General features: G+C 41.6%; 1 protein-coding gene across 1 annotated transcript in view; it reads left to right on the plus strand.

Annotated features, from left to right (window-relative positions):
• The first annotated feature begins 412 nt into the window (after window positions 1-412).
• The window catches only part of LOC121917449 (transcription initiation factor TFIID subunit 4B-like), a 73,536-nt gene continuing 50,764 nt past the window's right edge, over window positions 413-23,184 (plus strand). The window contains exons 1-2 of the mRNA XM_042443432.1: window positions 413-632; window positions 21,755-21,903. Coding sequence (XP_042299366.1) covers window positions 413-632; window positions 21,755-21,903 — 369 coding nt within the window. The remainder of the gene's footprint in view (window positions 633-21,754; window positions 21,904-23,184) is intronic.

Genomic DNA, 23,184 nt, shown 5'->3' on the forward strand with positions numbered 1-23,184 from the left:
GACATTTAAGGCCGCTTACAATTCAAGAGAAAGAATCTCTCTCTCTCTCTCTCTCTCTCTCTCTCTGCGTGCGAGGTCCTTCACCACCACGTGGGGCTGTCAGTGACGTCCCAGCCCGCCGCCCAATCAGTACCTCCGTCCAAGGGGGCGGGGCCGGGGAGCGCGTGCTCAGGGGGCGGGGCCGGGACGCTCCGCGTGGCTATATAAACACAGCGAAGGCGGGAGGGCGCCTCAGAAGGGGGCGGTCGTTGGGAGGTGCAGGAGGCTCCGCCCACCGGCGCATGCGAGGTGGAAGGAAAGCAGCTGCACCTGCGGCGGCGAGGGCTGCCGTGCGTCAGTAGCTTCGCTTTGCTGGCGGCTGCTATGCTGGGCGGCGGCGTGGAGTTGGCGGAGAACCCCGTCCGCTCCCTCCATGGCGACCCCGCCGCCGCCGCCGCCGCCGCAACCCCAGGCGACTTCTTCTTCTTCTTCCTCCTCCTCGTTGGTGGCCAAAGTGGCTCCGGTTTCTCAGCCCCGCAAGCCGCCCCCCGCCGCTGCCGGGCTAAGGCTCCCCGCCTCCCTCCCGGTAACTGCCGCCAAAGCCCCGCAAACCGCCGCCTTACATTTACCGGCGAGTTTCCACATTGCCCCAGGTAGGTAGGCAGATAGATAGATAGATAGGCGCCTCTTCCTGGGCTCCTTGTTGTTGTTGTTGTTGTCGTCCTTTGCCTTCCAGCCGCCTCCCTTGAGTTACTTCTGTAGTGCTTAGGAGTCGCCCAAGTTACTAGTTAGTAATTAAAAGTAACTCGGCTAAGTTACTAGTTAGAAGTCAAAAGTAACTCAGCCCAGCTAGGAGTTGGAAGTTAAAAGTAACTCAGCCAAGTTAGTACTCAAGTAGTTAAAAGTAACTCGGAAGAGTTAGGAGTTAATAGTAACTGAGCCAAGTTAGCAGTTGGAAGTTAAAAGTAACTCAGCCTTTTCATGTCCCTGAGTGGAATGGAGTAGAATAAACGGAAACCAGACTTGCCCTTAGGGATATACAGTATAGAACATTTGTCCATAAGGCTATATAGGGGAATACATGCCCATTGGGAAACCTATGCAAGTATGGTTTCTCTCTGGACAAGTATGACTTCCTTATGGGCAAATATTGTCATTTGCTTTAGTGCCTTAACCCTCAGTGTTTGTGTGTTGTGTGCATTCAAGTTGTTTCTGACTTATTGCAGCCATAATAATAATGATGATGATGATGATGATGATGATGTTTATGTCTTACCTGCCTCTCCAAATGGATCGAGGCAAGGAACAACAGTGAACAGACACGTCACATCAAACACATCAGTTAAAATAAACATCAGTTTAAAAGGACAAATGAGGCACACACATATTAAAGCAATCCACATTTAAAATACATCATTTAAAATTCACAGTTTAAAAATGTGGAGAGTTCTTGAGGCACCTTTGAAACTAACTGAAAGAAAGCAGTTAGCAGCATGAGCTTTTGTAGACGTCACTCTACTCCCTCAGATGCATTTAGTGGAGCGGTCTCTCTACATGCTGATCTCTCAAGATCTCTCTAACTGATGATTGTACAGACTAATGCGGCTATACCTTTGAATTCTACAATTTAAAAATAATCTGGATAAACCTGCTGGGAGAGGATGGTCTTAATGCTCTTTTAAATGCATACAATCATATTCAGTTGTCAAATCTCCCCCCCCCCCCCCTTCTTCAATGGGACTTCAGAGAAGATGTTCAGGGCGTTGAGACCTGGGCAGCCTCTTCTGCTTAAGTCCAGGGCAGGGCGAGGCTGGCTGCGTCCTTCAGAGAAGGAGCCACAGGGCTGGTTGCTGCTTTGCTTGCTTGCTTTCTTGCCTGGGTCTCAGCCAGCCCTTCTTCCCCTTCCTGGTGGGTCTGTCCATCTTCCCCCCTCCCGGGTCCTTCTCTCCCAGGGGCCTTTCTCCTCCTCTTCTTGTCTTTTGGAGGTCTTTAGGCCCCTGATCCCCGGCCGTGGGCCCTCACCCTGCATGGAGACGCCGCTGCTGCTGGGCTCTCCTCCTCTTCTTCTCACCCCATCCCTTGCCTGGATCCCCTTCTGGTGGTCCTCCTGCTTCCAGGACTGGTGGCTCTCAGGTGAAGTCCCTTTGGCCCTGATGGTGCTGCGGCTGTGTGTATGCCCTCCACCGGGGACAATGCGGATTTGCCATTTGTGGATATGTAAATATGTGGATGGCAAGGGCAACTGTATGTTAATATTATAGCTTGTCTAATTGTGGTTTACAGCGGTGTAATTATTTATGGCTGTTTTAATCCTCCATCCATTTTCTAATAAAACTGGATGAAAATAATAATAATAACAGATAGCAAAACTGTGGCTGGCAGATCCCTTCCCCTGCCTTCTAAATGGGAACTGTTGTTTATAAACTTGACATTATGTTCTGTATATATATATATATATATATATATATATATACATACAGTGGGCCCTTGTTATCTGCTGGGGTTTGGTTCCAGGATCCACTGTGGATGATAAAATCCATGGATGCTCAAGTCCCATTAAATATAATAGCATAGCAAAATGGTGTCCCTTATATCAAATGGCAAAATCAGGGTTTTCTTTTTGGCATTTAAATTTTCTTTGGAGTATTTTCAAGCCATGGATGCTTGAATCCATGGATTGTGGATAAGGAGGGCCGACTGTACTGAATATGCAAGGCTTTAAAATAAGTAAATAGTCTTGTGTGGTATCGAACTCGAATGAAGAATGTTTTCATGTAATAAAAATGCAAACGTCTGTATAGTGGAATCAGTACAAGCTTACTATCTGATTCTGGATGCTTTTACAAGCTAACACAAAATAAATAAAGAATAAGTAAATTAAAAATGAAATGGCAGAGAAAGTAATAGACAGGTGACATAGCTAGTGAATGGAAGCTAAATACAAGAGTACAAGAAAAACCTTAGACATGTTTATTGTCTGCCTTCAAGTCACTTCTGACTTACGGTGACCATATCATGGGGTTTTCTTGGCAAGATTTGTTCAGAGGAGGTTTGCCATTGCCATCCCCTGAGGTTGAGAGCATGTGACTTGCCCAAGGTCTCCCAGTTGGCTTCAAAGCCGAGGGGGAATCGAACACCTGGTATCCAGGTTTATACTCCACGACTGGCTGTCATAGAGGTGTACTTGTTACAATAATCTTTAATCCAAACTTGAGTCAGACATGATACAGTGCAATTGTCTGATGGCAGATAACCAAAATAAAGGTGGCCAGTTATACGCATAGATAATAGCTGCTTTGCACTGGTGGCGCATTGGTTAGATGCCTATACTGCAGCCACAAGGTTGTGAGTTCAATCCCAGGGGCTCCAAGGTCCATTCAGTCTTACATTCATTGGCGGGTTACAGACCGCCCGTTTGGGGCGGGCTGTACCCGCCCCTTTCCCTGGGGTATCGGGGCCTCAGCGTCTAGAGCAGCAGCCGCTGAGGCCCCGATCCGCTGCTTTTCAGGCTGCAGGGAAGCGGCAAAAGGCCCCTTCCCCGCAGCCTGGAAAGGGCTGTCCTTGGGGCTTCAAGCCCCAAGGACACGCCGCAGCGGTGGGGAGGAGGACAAAGGGGCCGCTTGGCCCCTTTCTCCTTTGGTCCGCCGGGCGCCCTGGCACGGAGCGAGGACGGCACGTCTGCGCCGCCCTGTATAGAGGCTGCGAGGTCGTGACGTCGTCATGGTGGCGGGCGTGTGGAATGGCTGCTGCCATTTTGTGCGCGCAGAGCGCGCACTAGGGTTAGGGGGTGCGGAAGCACTGCCCCTTTCTAACCCTAGTACGCGCTCCGTGCATACTTTCTGGCCCGTTTGTAACGGGCCATTGGTTGCTAAAATAAGTACCCAGCTTGTTGGGGGCAGTTAGCTAACACATTGTAAACTGCTTGGGGAGTGCTTAGTTCAATGAGAAGCGGTATAGAAATGTACTTGCTATTGCTATTATTTGCTACAGAAGGCCATTAAAACTAATTTCCCGCTGTTTGAGGGCAAAAGACCAGTAAAACTTATTACTAACTGGCTGAAAGGCAAATAGATAAGAATGGCCTATAGATACTGTAGTATTAAGCTGCCTCTGGAGACAGGACATAGAGGCTGTTTATGACAGCCTCCAGTGAAGTGACACTTAACTGTCTGATGTCTGTTCTTGGCTGGTGAAGGGTAGTAAATACCTTTTAAATGCTAGTGAGAGGGAGAGAGAACCTATTCTTTAAATACAGGAGACTATCACACCTGGTTTTTAAACTGTGATTTCATTGGGAGGGAAGTGACATCAGTGATGGTGATCTCATGACACTACTTCCCTCCTGTAGCTGCCCTGCCCCTGCTCCAGTCCTTTTCATTCTTGGGGGAAACCCATGAATGAGCTGCTAATCCTGCAATGCCCCACGTGCGAAAAGCCCTTCCCAGGACATTTGGGTGATTGGCAGTTATGTGATGTTATTGTCCTCTCTTCCTCACTTTCCCCTTCCCCCTTGCTATTTTTTTCCTGTTTTTCACACAATTCTGTAGCTCTGAAGACTTATAGTTTCAAGAAGTAATTTTAAAAAGCTTAAATTGGAGATGCAGAACTCCATAATTGTGCAAAAAAACAGAAAAAACAAAATCCAAAAATACTAAAGGCATGCTGGATAAGGCATAAGGGAGGGAAGGGTAAAGGAATGGGGAGGAAGGGAGTGCTATGGGGGCAGGAACCCCCCTCACATGCATGAAAGAAGTGTGGTGATGGCTACTGTAAAATCAGAATGTTCTCATTTTATTTTTGATTACATGACTTTAGCAGACAAGAGGCGAGAAAGGGATTTGTGTGATAATCTCCATAATATTAGATATTGCACTGTAGTGCAAAGCCTGTTATTGGTATAACAGATGCTTCTGTTTTGAGATGCTTGTGGAAATGTATGTTTGCTCCATGGATGCCTGTTAGAATAACATGATATATAGAATTCCTGATGAATACACTGCAAGATGCTTAATTCCTTATGAATGCAAGCCCCCATGGCTGTCTCTTAGTGACATTTCCTAAAATGAGTATGATATGAGATGTTTGATTTCTTACATGTTCTGTATGTGTGTATGCACTATTTTATATATGTATTAATAAAATAACCTAAAAGATTACCAAGCTTCATTAACATCTTCCTGTACTAAATACAGTGGGCCCTCTCCTTACGTGGGGATCCGTTCCAGATCTACATATAGTGCTGGCAGCTCTTACCAGGGCACCCTTCAAACCTCTTCATAAAATGGACATTAAGCTACTCACCTGGAAGGATGTCTTTCTTACAGCTATTACTTTGGCTCACAGAGTCTCCGAGTTAGGAGTCCTGTCAATCAGGAACTTGCAAATTTAGGGATGATTCCGTCCTCCTCAATGACATTGAAATGCCAGCATCTGGAGAAGACAGAATGAGGAAACAGATTATGAGGTAGACTTTTACGCCAGCCTGGAGCTGGTATAAGTACTTTCTCTCTCATTGATTACAGTAGGAGGGAAATCTTTTGCTTTAAATAATGAAAGAAAAACAAAAAACACAGAAAAATGTTTTCTCTAAGCCTTTCTAGGTCCTTCAATGTGATTCTGTGGCCCGGTACACATGGGTGGGAAGCGGCATCATGGCGGTGATACTAGGCTTCAGGAGCATGCAGCATCTGCACGCTCCCGAATCCTAGCATGTCACAGCAGCAGCATTGCTGTGCAGCGCTGTCCATATGGCACAAGTGTCGATGATATTGCATGTGCGCCACGTCCAAACGGCGCGGCGCACCCCATGACATCGCTCCACCATGCCAGGGTGCTAATCGTGCCTTGGCAGCAGTGCAAGAGGATTGTTGTCATGGCTGTGTGGTTGCCATGACCATGATCCAGAAGAGAAAAGTCGCCCCTTTCTTCTCATCTGTACAGTCCCTATGTCTGCTGGAAGTCCTCATCTTGGAGGATTTAGTGTTCTGCCTGAGTGTTCTGTTAGGTAGAAATAATAGCGGGGCTATATTTGTAGTTTTTACACCTGTGGAGGAGGAGCTGTGCCACCAACCCTAACATGAATGTGTGGCCCCTGGCCATGTTAAAAATGACACAATTACAGTACACAGCAAGAAGAGGCACTTACATTAAAAAACCCTCTCAGACCACCACTTCTCCCTCATTTGTGACCTCGTGGCATGTTACGGCATTGGTGACATCTACTCTGGTTCACTGCTTATGGCTAGAAAGATTGTTCTTTTCATCCACTTCAATTTATTGTCCTAATCAACAATTTCATCTCAACATGTTTGGTGACTAGGGTTGAATCTGCAGTTTGCCACCACTTTAATTGCCATGACACAGTATTATGAAATTCTGGGATTTGTGGTTTTGTGAGACATTTAGCCTCTGCCAGAACTCTGATGCCACAACAAATTGCAAATCTCATAATTCCATAGTATTAAGCCGTGGCTGTATTGTCAAACTGCATTTTTTTCTGCAGTGGATATGCAGCCTTCAGTAGCTTCTCAGATATAGCCAGTAACATTGAGATGACATCCTTTCTTGACCATGATAAAAAAAACAAGTTGCATCTAAGTAGGATGGGGTGAGCAAAGTGTGGCCCCAATAATGTTTTTGTGGCCCTGCACAGCTTCAGAATCCTCAGACTGACTGTCTTTTCTCAGAAAAAGAGAATTAATTGTTGCTCTTGGAAGCCTAAGTGCAACAATATACTTTTTCAGTAGGCTTCAATACACTTTTTGAATAGGCTTGACATTATACAACTCTCCATGTTTGAAATGCATATGTGGATGTCTTGCTACTTTGTTGTTTTTGTTTCATGTTTTGAGTAGTCAATGCAGTTCCTGAATGAACTGCTTCTACTGCAAACGCCCATGCTTGACGTGGACCTTAAATTTTAGAGAAATGATAAATCATTACATTGAAGGTTTTCTGTAAACCAGTGCATTTCAGTATGTATGTATCCAGACTATTTCTCTTTTGTTACTAAGGCTGCACTGATTTGAAAATAGATGTGACTCCTGAAATCCAGCATGAGAAAAATATCCTTGGGTGTCATTTCATAGTGGCTTGGAATGTGAAGGCAAATTTGTCTGTTTCTGCACTCATCTTTGCTTCCTCTCCAACATCCCTTGCCTTATTCTTGACATAGGGGAGTTATGGAACCAGGCTGCACAATAATATCTGGAGATTGTTATGGTTCTTTATACAGGTGTGTATATCTACAGCTTGAGTTACAGAACTGCAGTGTTGCTCTGTACTACTGATATGATCTCCCATATCAGTCAGACTTTTGCTGATGAGCCAGACTATGGTGCTGTACAGACCAGCGCTTTGCGCCTGCCTGCACACGTACTAGGGTTGCCTCGGGACGTCCTTTCCAGATGCCCCGCAACGTTGTAATGGCAGTGCCCATTCTACATAGGCGCTGCCATTACGATGTCACAGCTGCGCCATCTCCAAATGGGGCGGTGCGGATGTGACATCTTGGAGCCATGGAAGGAGCTCCATTTTGGAGCTCCTTTCTGGGTTTGTGTCGCTGGCGCAGTCTTTACACAGCTGCTCCAGTGACACAAAGGAGAAAGGGGCCAAGTGGCCCCTTTCTCCCATTCCCCGCTGCTGTCAGGTGTCCTTGGGGCATGAAGTCCCAAGGACAACCCTTTCCAGGCCGCGGGGAAGCGGCCTTTTGCCGCTTCCCCATGGCCTGGAAAAATGGCGGATCGGGGCCTCAGGGCTGCTGCTGTGGCAGCTGAGGCCCCAATCCGTCGGGGAAAGGGGCGGGTACAGGCTGCCCCAAAGGGGCGGGGTCTGTACACCACCTAAATGTGCCAAAAAGCTACTGGGCAGCAGTAGTAGTGGGGGATGACACTGGTGGAGGATCTGTCAGACAACAGGATAGCTAGCACTTGTTAGTACTATTTTGTATTGTCTCATGACAATACAAAATGAAATGAGTCAACGGAACCAAAGATTTTCAGAATTTAAAGCGTTTTAATTATAGGTAAAATCAGAGAATCATAGTTTTTTTTTGTGGGGGGGCAGGGCGGCAGAGACCATCAGTTCAGTCCCTCAGTGCAGGAAATCCAGCTGGGTCCACTGGGTAGTTGTCCAGCCTCTTTCTGAAGCTGTGCAGAGAAAGAGACCCCAACACATCTCTAGGTGATTGATTCCATTGTCAAATAGTTCTTATTGCCAAGACATACCTTATAATGTTCAATCGAAATCTTCTCTTCTAACTGAAAACCATTACACCTGGCCCTATCCCTCCAGGACAGCAGAGGACAAACCTGCATTTTCCTCTCTGTGAGAGCACTTTTGATATTTAGAGAGCACAGTCCTGTCTCTCCTCAATCTTCTCTTCTCCGAGCTAAATATGCCAAACTCCCTTGACCTTTCCTTATATGTTTTGTTCTCCATACCTCTTACTATCCTCGTTGCCCTTCCCTGAACCTTCACCAACTTATTGCTGTACCCTTCCAGAACTGAATGCAGTACTTCAGATGAGGCTTGACTAGTGTGGTATATAGAAAGTGAAAATGCCACAGTGGATGATAGAAGGATGCAGTGCTTCTCAGATCTCCTTTACTTGTATCATCTAATTCTTCACTTGCTGGATCACACTAATACCATCACAATCATCCTTTTGAGAGGGAAGGTTGTACAGAAGAGAATGGAATGCACAGAACAGGTAGCAAACACAAGAGAGGCAGTTGTTAAATGTATCTGGGAAGCATGAAAGCCATTTGTCCTAACAGCGCAAGAGCAGCTCCCAGTCAAACTCATGATTGTTTAGGTAAAGTGCAAAAGGGATTACTGGTTGATCTTCATAAGGCCCAGTCAGAATTTATGTAAACTATGGTGACTTTATAATGGATTGCAAGAGATTATCTATTTTATATGCTGTTACTGAGAAATTGACAGTCCTTAGCTCAATTCCCTTTGCTAGAAGCTGAGTTCCAATTGAAGACTTTGGTAGTGCTGCTTCAGGTTTCTATTATTTTCCTGCTTAACAAGCAAACATTGGTTTGTAGAAGCTGCACAAATATGGAAGGTTTACCTATAAGCTCTTTAAGAACCAGGCTCTTGAGCAACAGGTGGGATCTATTCTAGAACACCTTTAATTTTCTTTCAGTATCCTGTAGAATAGAGAGTGTTGGGTTGTTGTTTGAGTGTGAAACTATGACTCTGGAGACCAGGGTCTGAATTCAGTCATGGAAACCTACTGGGTGACACACACTCTCAACCTCAGAGAAAGGGGAAAGCAAACTCTCCGAACCTATCTTACCAAAACTGTGATAAGTTTGCTTTAGGGTCATCATAAGTCAGAAACTACTTGAAGGCACACAACAACAATCTTGCAGAATGTAAACTGGCTAGCTCTAACAGGCGTGCCTGGAAGAAGAAAAGCCCTCCCTTCATCCACCATCTTGAGGGAGCGGAAGGCAGGCTAGCTCCAAGAAGCCAAGCCCTTCCTCCAGTCCATCTGCCTTGGTCCAGGCCTCAGAGGTTGAGAAGATCTGCTGGACCTGATCCTATTCCCCACCACCACTCCCTTCTCCTTTTGTGTCATGTCTTTTAGATTGTAAGCCTGAGGGCAGGGAACCGTCTGACTAAAAAATTTATGTACAGCGCTGTGTAAATTTACAGTGCTTTATAAATAAAGGATAATAATAATAATAATAATAATAATAATAATAATAATAATAATAATAATAATAATAATAATAATTTTATACTAAGAGGCAATAAACCATTGGTAGTTTACAATCTTAACAAAGGGCTATATCTCAGTAGGAGTATACACTCTTGACATGGAAAAGTCTCAGATTCAGCCCCTGGCATTTCCATATAAGACTGGAAAAAGCTGTAGCCTGAAATCAGGGGAGCTATTGCATATGTGAATAGAGCATGAGATGGCCTTCTGGATCCAGGGGTTCCTGGGTGAGATACTGTAGTTTATCTATATCCCTTTCATGCGTTCTTTTGGGCTAGAAGCAACTTTAGTTACCTTGATGGACAACTTTATCAAAAATGTGGTCTTGGGAATTCCTATTGATGTCTTGACTGCTTGTGGTGTCCTTCAGCTGTCCATTTTGTACCCTGTGCTATTTAATAAACAGATGAGAACTGGGAGAGGGTTTTTGAATCTTTAAAAGTCCATTGCCACCAGTATGGTGATGTTACCCAACTCTGTTTCTCCTTTCCACCTAAATCTGAGGAAGTTGTTGTGTTTTAAACCAGTATTTCTAACAGGCTAAGCATTGATTTGGAGTTTGATTTTGCAAAAACCAAAGCCTTGAAGCCTTAACAGTAAAGAGATGTGTATGTCTGCCCAAAGTATGAAGCCAAGAAGGCATGTGTGTGGTGTTAAGCGTATAAGTGAATGGGTTAATCACCAGGTATGAAATCGAACTAACTCAAAACAATGTGATAAAACAAATGGCCTGAAAGAGAAAGACACAAACACAAAATATTGCATTGGTATAAGAGGGTTACTAACATTGATATCTGATGTGATCTGATACAAGGCAATCAAGAAACACTGGCCTTCAAATTATGAGTCACTGATTAAAGACCAGTAAGATCCATCTCTGATTAGATGAGACTAATTATGTTTGTGAGATCTCCGAGTAGATGTAGAGAAAGTAGAGATGTTATAAAACTAGCTAATTGGAGATACTAAGCATGTAGTATGTAGTTTCACTGTTCCTGGCTGATAGCTACCCAGATTATGCTGATAGGAGAGCTTTTGCTTTCAAATAGGTTATAATAATATAGTATTTTCTAAATAGATAAATGTCCACTTTGATTATAATGGATGCCTGACATAGATAATTTATATTTGTGTGTGTGTGTGTGTAATGGGTGCTGCTGGGCATATTAATGCCCAGGAATATTATTTCCCAAGAATGCCTCTGTTTTCATCCATAAATGTTAGGCTTAAGTGAAATATGTGTTAAGTAGAGATTCCTTCTAGGAAGAAAGTAGAGATTAAAAGGCTCACTTCCTTAGAAATGTGAGACCAATGTATAATGATGCCTCTTAATATTTGTAAAGATGAATGTGAAAGAATTTCATGTGGCATTTCTTATCAAATGCACATCTGTACATACGATAGCACTGAGTGGGATGCTAATGTGTTTTACATGTTGGGTAAAGTCAACTGATAGTTAATCTGCCTAGACACATAAAAAGTCTATGTTTCTATAGTATATTTGTATAGTTGTAGATCCATTATGTAATTGATAGCCTAGGATAGTCTGAAAGAATAACAGAGAACCTGCTCATTCCCCAATATTAAATATTCTGACATTTCAACACTTTTTAAGTGGAGTGTTAATGCTAACTGTGCCAGTTTGGACCATTGTTCTTGAATTGGAAGCCTAGGCAACTAGGAGGTGACAACAGGGACCTCCAACAATGCAAACAACAAAGAACCCTCGATCGCTCAATCTAAAGAAATAGGGGTGGGGAGCTATGCCTATTTTACTCTTAATATCAGCAAAAGAGTGGATAAAAGACTAAATTGAAGCTTGAGCCAGACAAAACAGATGTTCTTGGTCAGTCATAAGTAGATCAGGGACAGGATTTAGCTTTGTGCTGAACGGGGTTATTCTTTTTCTGTGGGGTCAAGAATACATGTACAGAGTTAAAGCAAAATGTCTAATCTAGCTATAGTGACACATGATTTAGTTGCATCCCATTTGGGTTTCTGTAATGTACCGTACCTTACATTGGTCTGCCAGTGAAAAATGTTCAGAACCTTCAGCTGGCCCAAGGAGATGCAGCCATATTGTTGACTGGGCCTGGTAATAGGGACTAGTTGCACTGGCTACTGTTATGTTTCTGGGCAGATGTGAAGTCGAAGGCTTTCATGGCCAACATCCATGGGGTTTTTTTTTGGGGGGGGCGGTAGGGCAATGTGGTCATGTTCTGGAAGATTTTATCCCTAGCAACATATTCTTACAGTACATGGCCACATAGCTGGAAAAATCTCATAAAAAAGTATTTCTGTGCAGAGTTCAAACCCTACATGACTTGGGTTCAGGCTATCTGAAGTACCATATTCTTTCATATAAGCTTGCCTGGGCTCTGATATTGTTTTACATTAGGACCTTCTCTGGATCCTGCCACCCTCACAGGTACATTTAGTAGAGAGACCACTAAGGGCTTTTATCATGGTTGTTCTTAATCTCTAGAATTATCAGGAACTCTGGGAGCAAAATATCTGGAGAATGAACATTTGGGAATGACTGGTCTAGAATAATGTGTCAAATCCTGCACTTTGAAAGACAAAAATTCAAGCAGACTGTTCATGTACATAGTTTGCAGTATGCTCTTATATGGGGCAGTTATTCCAGCAACTACCCAAATTATAGTGCCTCCACACTAGAATGTGGTATTAATAACATAGGTTGCCTCCTTGTTGCTCTCTTTGGACAGTTTTCCAAAACTGACTGTAGTGACATTGCCTATAATTAGTTTTGTTGCTATTGCCATTCTGTACCTGCTATGTGATTTGTAGTGGGAATATAATTACAAATGTAGCTATATTTTTCTAGATTTTTGACATTGTTGTGTTTTTTATCAGAAGCTTTATGCTGTTTATTAATCTGTTAATGAAACTTATTAATAATAAATAATAATAATAAAATTTTATTTCTATACCGCTATTCCAGCGATCACAGCGGTGTACATCAAAGAGTAAGACAATTAAAACATCAGCATGACAATAATACAAAGTTAGCAATTAAGAACAGTAAAAACTAACAACACCCTATACAAGTGGCTGTGTAGAATGGAATACACAAAAACATTGCCAAGGGGAAGAGAATGACCACAAGGCTCACGGGGGGAAAGCCTGGCGGAACAAAAAAGTCTTCAAGTTCTTCTTGAAAGCATCGAGGGAGGTGGGAGTACGGAGCTCATTGGGGAGGGAGTTCCAGAGCTGAGGGGCTGAAATAGAGATAGCCCTCTGAGCTGATATATATCGAGCGTCTGGAACTCTTAAAAGATGTCTTTCACCCGACCTGAGAGTGCGGGGCGGATTGTATGGGGAGAGGCGGTCCTCCAAGTACCCTGGGTCCAAGCCATTTAGGGCTTTATAGGTGATAACCAACACTTTGTATTCGGCCCAGAAGTGAATAGGCAGCCAATGGAGATCTTTTAGGACTGGTGTTTTATGGCTGGCCCTGGAACATCCAGTAACCAGCCGAGCAGCCATATTCTGCACTAATTGAAGCTTCCGGGTTTGGTACAAGGGTTGCCCCATGTAAAGCGCATTACAGAAATCTAATCAAGAGGTTACCAGAGCATGTGTAACGGTTTCAAGGTCCCCCCGGCCAAGGAAGGGTCGCAGTTGGCGTATCGGCTGAAGCTGATAACAGGTTGACCAAACTCTTGTTTAAGAAAAAATAAATAAAGCTGCTTGTGATTTAAATCTTGAAACATTTTCTAAATAAGGCTTTGAATTCATTTAAATTCCCATAAATATTTTAAGACATGACAATTCAATAGCATATGTTCCCCTTATGTTGCTTATATTAATGAAAGTGAAGGCACTGAGAACTAGTAATTTATTATTTGTAACATTCCCAAAGATTTATAAATGATGGCTACTTCTTAGAATATCTGCCTGGAAATACACACACACACACACACACACACTTTATTTATATAATTTTTTCCAAAATGATAAATATTGAATCTGCCCAACTGGGCTGATATTATATTGGTTTATTATATTACCAATATTGTCTGAACACACTTCTACAGATAAATACTGTAGTACAAAATGTTCACCTCTGTATCAGTGCTTTTAGTTATTTGAATAAAAAAATCACAGTATAGGCTTTAGACTTGTAACTGAAGAACTGGGTTGAAATTCTTTCTTGTGTATAAAGCTCATTGAGTAGGGCTACTTACCTACCTCATTGGTTGCAACATAAAAACATCTCTCTGAGTGGAGACAATTTTATACAGATACATGAGCAGCCTCATAAAGATACTGTTAAAAGGTTTCAAGGAAGATATTAAATAAAGGTTAAATTAAAGGAACAGTATAAAGGAAAATGTCCTTGATATATTTGTTTATCTAAATACAAACTCTACTGTTAAAGAAGAAGAAGATGGGTTTTGTCCCCCAATAAAGGACTGCAGCCTGTTAGTATTTGCCTCCAGGTGGTAAGCTACTGTTTCTGCATAGCTATCAGTGTACTGTCAATTTTTGTTTAAAAAGTTCACTCAGGTCCAAAACACAGAGAAATAATCAGGTTTGAGACTGCTTTAACTGCCCTAGTTCAGTGCTGAGGAATTCTGGGAACTGTAGTTTATTGTGGCACCAGAGCGCTCTGACAGAGGAGGCTAAATGTTTCACAGAACTATAGTTCCCAGAATTCTCTAGCACTGAGCTAGGGCAGTTAAAGAAGTCTCAAACCAGAGTATTTCTGCAGTGTGTTTTGGGAACTTTGAAGTTAAAAATGTGAATGGTGCATGTGTGGAAATCTTCAAGACCAGACCCCATGAAGCTTCTTTGTACTAGGCTGGACCATTGACCACTGGTCCATCTAATCAAGTGCCAAATGAGGATGGGACAGAAGTTGCCAGGCTTGCTAGCTGATGCGAGAAAGGGCAAGTGAAGGCAAGAGTAGAATTGGGTTGGCATTCTCCAGTACCAGAGTTAAGTCTAGCTTTGAAAGTATAGAGTATTTCTGCCTAGATACTGTCCATCTGGAGACCTTGTCTCTGAGTAGATAAGATCTTTTTAAAATGTCATTTGACACGATAAACAATAGCTTGTGTAATCAGTGATGTAATAACTGGCAGTAACAATGCAATAACATTTTTTTGCCGTTACTAAATATTTGTACATTGAGAAAATGGCTTATTTGCAGCCATGCTGGCAATGTGTTCGTGTCCAGTTTGGGTTTAAGAATATCTTGGTGCACAGAAACATACAACCCCAGAGATGTGGCATTCTAAAATAGTGGAGCATTTGCTCTCCTCAAGAGAATGCTTCAATTCAGTATTATAATTGTGTAGGCATGCCTTTAAATATAAACCTGTATAATAAGCTAGAGCTAATGAGTTCATGCACTCTGGCACTTTTTGTGATAAACACTTGGATTTTATGAAGATAAAAGGTGCTTGTTAGCAGTTCCATTAGATGGCAGTGTTATACAACCTTTGTGTACTTTATAGACGGGGATCATAAAAGCAGTTACACTGGTTAGGCCATGTGCCTCAGTCTAAAAGGCATTTTGACACATGACACCAAAAGCAGCCCTGGGCTTTTTATACAGCCCATCTACACAGTGAATGTCAAAGTCAGAAAGCAGAAGAAAACCATTTTAAAGCTGCCTTACATCCTAGCCCATATAGAACTTGCATTTTGACACAGAATTGCAAAAGCAGCTTTAACCATCACTAGTAAACATTCTCTTAACCTGAGTTCATATGTACTTGATTATGAATAAATCCCAATGTATATGTGACATTTGTTTCCATATTTTATTGCAGGCCATCCTGGTAAGTTTCTTCTGTGATAGTTTGCATATGTCATAAATACATGCCTCAAAGATTGCAGCTTTAGATTACAGAATTATATTTGGTGCACCAATTCCCAACTTGGTATTAGGGCTTTGTTAGTTCTCTATGGTCCTTTATATTCTGTATTTCCTGTACAGTACATTCTTGGTTATTATTCTGTTCCTGTGCATTCTCTTTTTCCTTGTTGATGTTTTGCATCTCCATGCTCACCTCTTTCTCTCTTCTTTTATCTCTTAGTTCTTCACTCCCTCTACTGCAAATAACAAGGACAGTATCACGCTACACTGTTATAGTGCTGTTCTTCCACTTTGACTGTTATGGCTTCCTCTTGTGGAATTCTGTGGTTTGTAGTTTAGTGATACCTAAGAGTTCTCTGGCTGAGAATTCTAAATGCCCCTCCTTAAACTACAAATCCCAAAATTACACAGGAGACAGCCATAGTAATTGAAAGCGGAATTATGGTACTATAACAGTATAGTGTGACAGTGTCAGATATAGCCAAATCTCTCATTCCTCCATTCTCCCTGTGCCAGATCTTTTTATCTATCTTTGTACAAGGCTGCCTAGTCAATTGCACAGCAGCAGAGTTGAGAAAAGCTATGAATTGCCTGTCATCTGGTGTTCGATTTCTATATTAGGAAAGCTGGGCTAGAGTGTCGGATGGTTGGGGCTAGTGCCTCCTCCCCATGAGCCATGATGCTATGAACAGTAGTCATTCTGTTCTTTTTACTGGTAAAGGGATTTTGGGAATCTCACATTTTAAAACCTGATTTGATCAGAAGTGACAGTGAAACAAAAGGAATGTGCTTTCCTCTCTTTGCTTTGAACTCTTTAAGTGAAGGGTGGAACAAAAATATTTATTGATCAGACAGCTTTGAGGGAAATAGTTACTACATGCATGATTTTATAAGAGGCATTCCCATTCTTTCACATAGGAAGGGATGCCTCTTCAAAGATGACACATGCGTGAATCACCTAAAAATACAACTATGGTCTTAAAAGAGGCATTCCCATTCCTTCTCATAGGAAAGGATGCTTTTTCAGATACGACACTTGTTAATGACACATGTATATGTCACCTAAAAAGTGTTTAAAAATAGCTTCAGAATTTTTGCCTTTACATATAGGCAGATTTAAGCAGTAGTTATTCTAATGCAGGACTGGAAATACATGGCCGTACAGATGTTGTTTGATTGCAACTTTCATAACTTCTAGCTAGCATAGAGAAGGGTAATACATAATAGAAGCTGCAGACTAGTGACATCTGGAGAACCACTCAATCTCTGTTCTAAGATGTTTGTATTTTGGGCAAACACTCTGGTGTTAGTTCTGGGATTAATAAAAAATAAGCCTACTACATAGTTCTGGAAATTTTCTCTCTGCTGAATCTTAGCTCTTTTTATAATGCTGTTGAAGGCTTGTTTAGATATAGAAACATTGTGAATTAAACATTGCATCTCCACTCTGAAGGAGAGTCATCATGGCTTCTGTAGTCTTAAGATTTCATAAACACAATCTGGTTAATGTGGTGCATTTGCCCTTTCAAAAAGTACTGGAAATGGTTCCTCACCAAAAGCTGCTGAGCAGACTTCATAGTTGTAGAATTAGAGGAGAGGTCTCTGCAGGTGTATTGCTATAGAGGAGGCAACATGAGGATTGCCCCCCCAAATAAGAATTCTGAACCCCAGGAAATTTTACATCTATGTTCAGATTTTTAGCACTGTAATAAATGAAACTTCAGGTTGAAAATTTAGAAATTACAGTTTAGGCATCCAAAGCAAAGGGGCAGGCAGAGTGACCAAGGGAATGCAAACATAGCAAATAGAAGAGTTTTAGGTATGAGGTTTAAATTTTCCCCTGCCCCTCTCTCTTTCTTTCTCTTTCTCTCTCTCTAATTCTAGAAATTTGGGGACTGAAGTAAACTTTCATGGGCAGAAGCAGAATTCTTATGAGGGTAGTGGTGGTAATATCTTCCCTCTTCCTCCCATAGCTTCACGTCTGGGTATTTCTGTGGATAGGAAGTAAGATGCACATGACAGGAATGAATAGTTTTCATATGGAACCTGAACAGTAATATAAGCAATAATGTTGTCTCTCTAAGATCTATGCTGGGATGCATCCTTTAATTTACTGGTATTCATTAATAAACTGGAGCCAGATGTGAACAGTGGGATGGTCAGTTTTGTTGAAAACATAAGACTAATACAGGGATAGTGAAGATCTCTAAAAGGATTTCATACTGTGGGTGGGGACTTTAAAATGGCAAATGTGGCTCACAGCAAGAAAGTGTGAAGAAATGTATCATGGGGATGGGGTGGGAGGAAGAATTTTATTATTATTATTAAACTTTATTATATATAGCGCTGTAATTTACACAGCACTGTACATAAAATCATTTATTAGACGGTTCCCTGCCTCATGCTTACAATCTAAGAAGACACGACACAAAGGAGAAGGGAATGGTTGAGGGGAAGGGGATTGGTCCAGCATTCTTCTCTCCCTCTGAGGCCTGGCCATGGCAGATGGCAGATGGGGATCGTATCTTAAGGACAGACTGTGGCGTTGCCCACCCTCTCTCCCCCTCAGAGCCAGGATGGAGTGATAACCTTGGGAGGGCGGCATTTCCTTTCTCTCCCCCTCAGAAGTCCCAAGATGGGGTGGATACCTTTGGGAGGGCGCAGTTCCTTTCTCTCCCCTCAGAGTCCAAGATGGTAGTTGGATACCTTTGGGGAGGGCGCAGTTCCTTTCTCTCCCCCTCAGAGTCCAAGATGGAGTGGATACCTTTGGGGGGCGCAGTTCCTTTCTCTCCCCCCAGAGTCCCAAGATGGAGTTGGATACCTTTGGGAGGGCGCAGTTCCTTTTCTCCCCCTCAGAGTCCCAAGATGGGGTGGATACCTTGGGAGGGGCGCAGTTCTTTCTCTCCCCCTCAGAGTCCCAAGATGGAGGTGGATACCTTTGGGTGATGGGTCTGAGTTGCCAGTAACTGCTGCAAAAGGAATCTAAGGATTGTGGTGCATACTTTGGTGAAAATGGTGACCTAGTGTTTGACAGCTGGAAGAAAGTCATTTCCATGTTGTCACCATTAGGATAGGATTTGAAAATCAAACTACTAATAAAGTCTGTGGTGTGAACACATTTGCAACACTATTAACAGTTCTGGGCCTGTGAACTATGTACGTACAATTTGGGTCACCGTATCTTAAAAAGTGTGTTTTAGAGTTAGGGAAGCCCTTTGGTCCTTTTTACCTTGACAAAAATGATGAGTATTGGCAAATGTGTGCTTGTGTTAGTATCTTGTATGATGTAGAAATATTTACATGATCTGGAGACAAATTATCAGTTTGGCTACTATGAGGTGGCAGTGATGGTTATCTGACTGGAGAGCTTTAAAGAGGATAAGACCCGTTCATAAAAGATAACAATAGTTACTAGCTATGACAGGTACATGCTACATCCAGTATTATAGGCAGCACACTTCTGCAGAGCATGTCTCTGTTGGTAGCATGAGTAAAAGGGTGTTCTAATGATGTCATATATTTTTGGGATGTACATGAGTGTCTGGACACTGATAATACTGTAGCACTAGACACATCCTTTATGTGGCTATTCAGGATTCATGTCTCCTTTTACAATTGATTGGGAAATCTCCCAAATCTACTAGCGAGTTTTCATCCGTTCCCAGACTGTCAGTGGTGTTAACACTGTATCATGGCGCTTAGCTCTAAGTTAAAAAGTGCTTTAATAACTGAAATTATCTGTTACATAAAGTGGCTTTTCAACCGGATTTGTAATGCACGTTTATGACCCTGGCAAGTTGGTACAAGTTGGAAATGTTGCCTGTGAAGTGTGTGTGTGTGTTGTTTGTGTACACGCCTCTGAGACATACATTTTCTGTAAAGGTCTTAAGATCATAAACAGAGGTGAATGACTCAAATCAGTGTTAAAATGCTAGATCTCAGAACTGTAAATCTAATAACAATGATGCCTAGTATGAGCACCCAGTGATGTTCCTTAAAAAAATTAAATGCCTAAGGGCTAATTCATAAGATCTATTTTGGGATGCATGCTGTCATCTACCTCTCCCTGTTTCTCGGCAGTTTTTGTGTGGAAAGTTATAGATGTTCACACATCCAGTAACAATGTGCTAATTAAAAGGGGGTGTTTGAAACAAGTCAAATAGCAGAGCTCTGAAAGTTAATAACATCTGTTTCTACTGTGTTGGCAAATGCATTTCTTAAGAATAAATAATGAAGTGTAATCTGTTTCTTCACTTAGTCCAAGGGCCTTTTTTATTGGAACTGTTTCCCTCCTAGTGTCCTGACAATTGACATAACATGTGCACTGTGGGACCAGTCATTTTTATCTTGAATAATACTTGTGAAAATGTTTCTACAAATGAAGGAAGAGTTGTTTCACCAGTAGATGCTGTTAAAAGGATTTGCAGAAAAGGTCTATGACTGGTCTTTTACTATAGAGAAGCACAGAAGTGTGAGATGTGTGTGTCCTTCAGAGGATCTGCACTTTCCTGTCTATAAAAAAAGTTGTGCTCAAATAGTTGTATACAAATGTAATACTTGTTGATGATACATGCATATATTACCTAAAGTGTTTAAAAAGTGCTTCAGAACTTTTTCCTTTACATATAGACAGATTTAAGCAATTTAAGTGTCTTATTTGTGCACAACTAATTTTTATTTTTGTTTAAATCTGTTCCTCTTTAAGGTATTTCTGTACCCCCCTCCCAGCCCTCCAAGGTCTCAAGGCGAATAACAAATTAAAGCAATTAAAACTGCAAATATAAAATATTTTAAGAGTTTGAAAATTTAGGTTTTTCATTTTTAATCTATCCAAACTATTCCAGTCAGTGAAATGTTTTGAGCTATATCTGTATTAACTGTCTTTTCCAAAGTCTTTTAAGAATATATGAGCCAACATGTAGTGGTTTGAGCATTGGACTAAAACTCTGGAGGCCAGGGTTTGAATCCCCACTCAACCATGGAAACCCACTGAATGACTTTGGGAAAGTCACACTCTCTCAACCTCAAAAGAAGACATAAGCAAACCCCATCTTACTAATAAATCTCCATGATAGGGTGTCCATAGGGTTGACATAGGTTGGAAACAACTTGGAGACACATATCCTGGCAGTGTCCTTCATAAAGGCATCGTTTTTGGGTGGGTGGGTGTGTATGGAATTTGTTTGTGGGGAAAATCTGCAGTATATTGCATGAATGCATGAAGATTGATTGGTACATATGTATTCTACAAGGGTTAATTCTTTTGGTATGTTGCACATGCATAAAGCACTTCTCTGGCATATGCATCATGACTGTCAAAGAATTTATAATTTGTCTCTTCCCTAGAGTGAATCTGATAGGCATAAAGAGGTCAAGATACAATAATGTATTTTCGAGCCAGTATCAGTTACATTGGCACTATCTGCTCTTCCTTGTCTTTCTGCAGTCCTCTGGTGCTGAAAACCTGCTTTAGAGTTTTTCCAGCTTTCTGTATTCAGTTTTTGAGATGCATGGAAGCCTATAGGAGGAAGGAGCAGATCACTGATTTTTGTGGAAGCCGTGGGATCCAGTAATACACCATGAGTCCTGTTCAGAATTGAATAAATAAATGAATAGATCGTGGCTATACTTTTCAGAAAACACACAGTTATATATTAATAAAAAACATGTTACTGGAGCATATTAATTACAATCTGTTGTACTGATGTCAAACGACTAACATTCTTATGGAAGCTGACTTTAAACTAGCATTTAATTGGTCATAAGCTAAGCTACTTGTGTTTAATTGCCCTTGGATAACTAGGGATCATGAAACATCTATATCTTTAAAGTTCTAACAGCATAGTCCCATGAGCAAAATAATTCTGAACTGACTTTTTTCTTAAACTTGATGATTTTTTTTGAGGTCAGAATATAAGATACACTTGTCATAATGCTAATTGGGCCACTGCAAAAATGTAGCCGTGTGCAACATAGAAAGGCACTTTAAAGCAGAACTTTAAAAGCACAGTGGTTTTATTGTTTCTAAATGAAGTACAGTAATTCTAAATTAAGTACAGTGAAGGGTGTCATGGATGTTAAGTATTCTTTAGTGTTTAGTACGATTCAAACTTAGAGCAAACTCAGACAATATCCTTCTTTTTCACTAAGAACATGTAATGGAGGCCCTGTTGTGTTCTGTCCTGCAGGAACAGTTCTTCTCAGAAGTAACACTGGTCAGCTAATGTTGGTGTCTCAGCAAGCCCTAGTGCAAGCCCAAAGCCAGACCCAAAGTAACACAACTGTAAGATGGTCAATACCTGCACATTCATCTGTGGTCAAAATACAGACTCCACAGGTAATCCTATAATCACATTTCTGTAAAATGGCTCTCACTACTATCACTGCTATAAAATAATTTTTACTGAAGCTGAATTTTATTACAGCTTTCGTGGATGTAGCCTTGTGAGTGAGGCACATCTAGTCCAGGTGTCAGGTTTCTTTTGCATTTCTGTTAGAACATTAAGGAGGTTGTTGGCTTTAAAAATCCTATTTAAGATTGGTCCAGTTCCCTATTGCATAGATGTGTTATGCTCTTCCCCTTTGAACGTGCTTATACCAACTATCAGTGCTCATATATTAAGGCAAATATATTTCTCTCTGCACATGCAAATATATTCCTATATATGCATAATCATAGCCTTTGTTGGCACTGAAAATAATAACTCTGTAACTACTTTTATATTTATAACTGTTGGCCTATTTCATGATAAAAAGAAAATGGGATGGGAGGAGTTTAGTGACAGCTTTAAGATTAATTTATTTTAGCATGAGTTTACATGAATTTCAATGTATTTCTTCAAATACATCTGAAGAAGTGGACTAAAGTCAATTTTAGTCATTCTGAAATAAAACAGTATGACATGGGATCTTGCCACACCTTTGAGACTAACTGAAGGGTAGAAGTTGGTAGCACAAGTTTTCATAGACTTGCGCCTACTTCCTCATATTCATGTGGTCATAATAATAATAATATAATATAATAATAAAGATTTATTTCTAGCCCGCCCAATCACGAAGAATCTGAGCGGGTTACAACAGTAAAATACATCAAATTACAATAGAGTTAAAAAAAATCAACCCCTAAAATCAAACCAGTTAGTATGAAAAGTGCCATTCTTCCTTTCTATATCTTTAACCATAAATCTGCATATATCACACATAAAAATACTTACATAGAATCATAGAATCGTAGAGTTGGAAGAGACCACTAGGGCCATCCAGTCCAACCCCCTGCCATGCAGGAAATCCAAATCAAAGCATCCCTGACAGATGACCATCCAGCCTCTGTTTAAAGACCTCCAAGGAAGGAGACTCCACTACACTCCGAGGGAGTGCATTCCACTGTCAAACAGCCCTTACTGTCAGGAAGTTCCTCCTAATGTTCAGGTGGAATCTCTTTTCCTGTAGCTTGCATCCATTGTTCCGGGTCCTGTTCTCTGGAGCAGCAGAAAACAAGCTTGCTCCCTCTTCAATATGATATCCTTTCAAATATTTAAACAGGGCTATCATATCACCTCTTAACCTTCTTTTCTCCAGGCTAAACATCCCCAGCTCCCTAAGTCGTTCCTCATAGGGC

The sequence above is a fragment of the Sceloporus undulatus genome, unplaced genomic scaffold, assembly GCF_019175285.1.
Source record: "Sceloporus undulatus isolate JIND9_A2432 ecotype Alabama unplaced genomic scaffold, SceUnd_v1.1 scaffold_18, whole genome shotgun sequence".
Classification (NCBI taxonomy): domain Eukaryota; kingdom Metazoa; phylum Chordata; class Lepidosauria; order Squamata; family Phrynosomatidae; genus Sceloporus; species Sceloporus undulatus.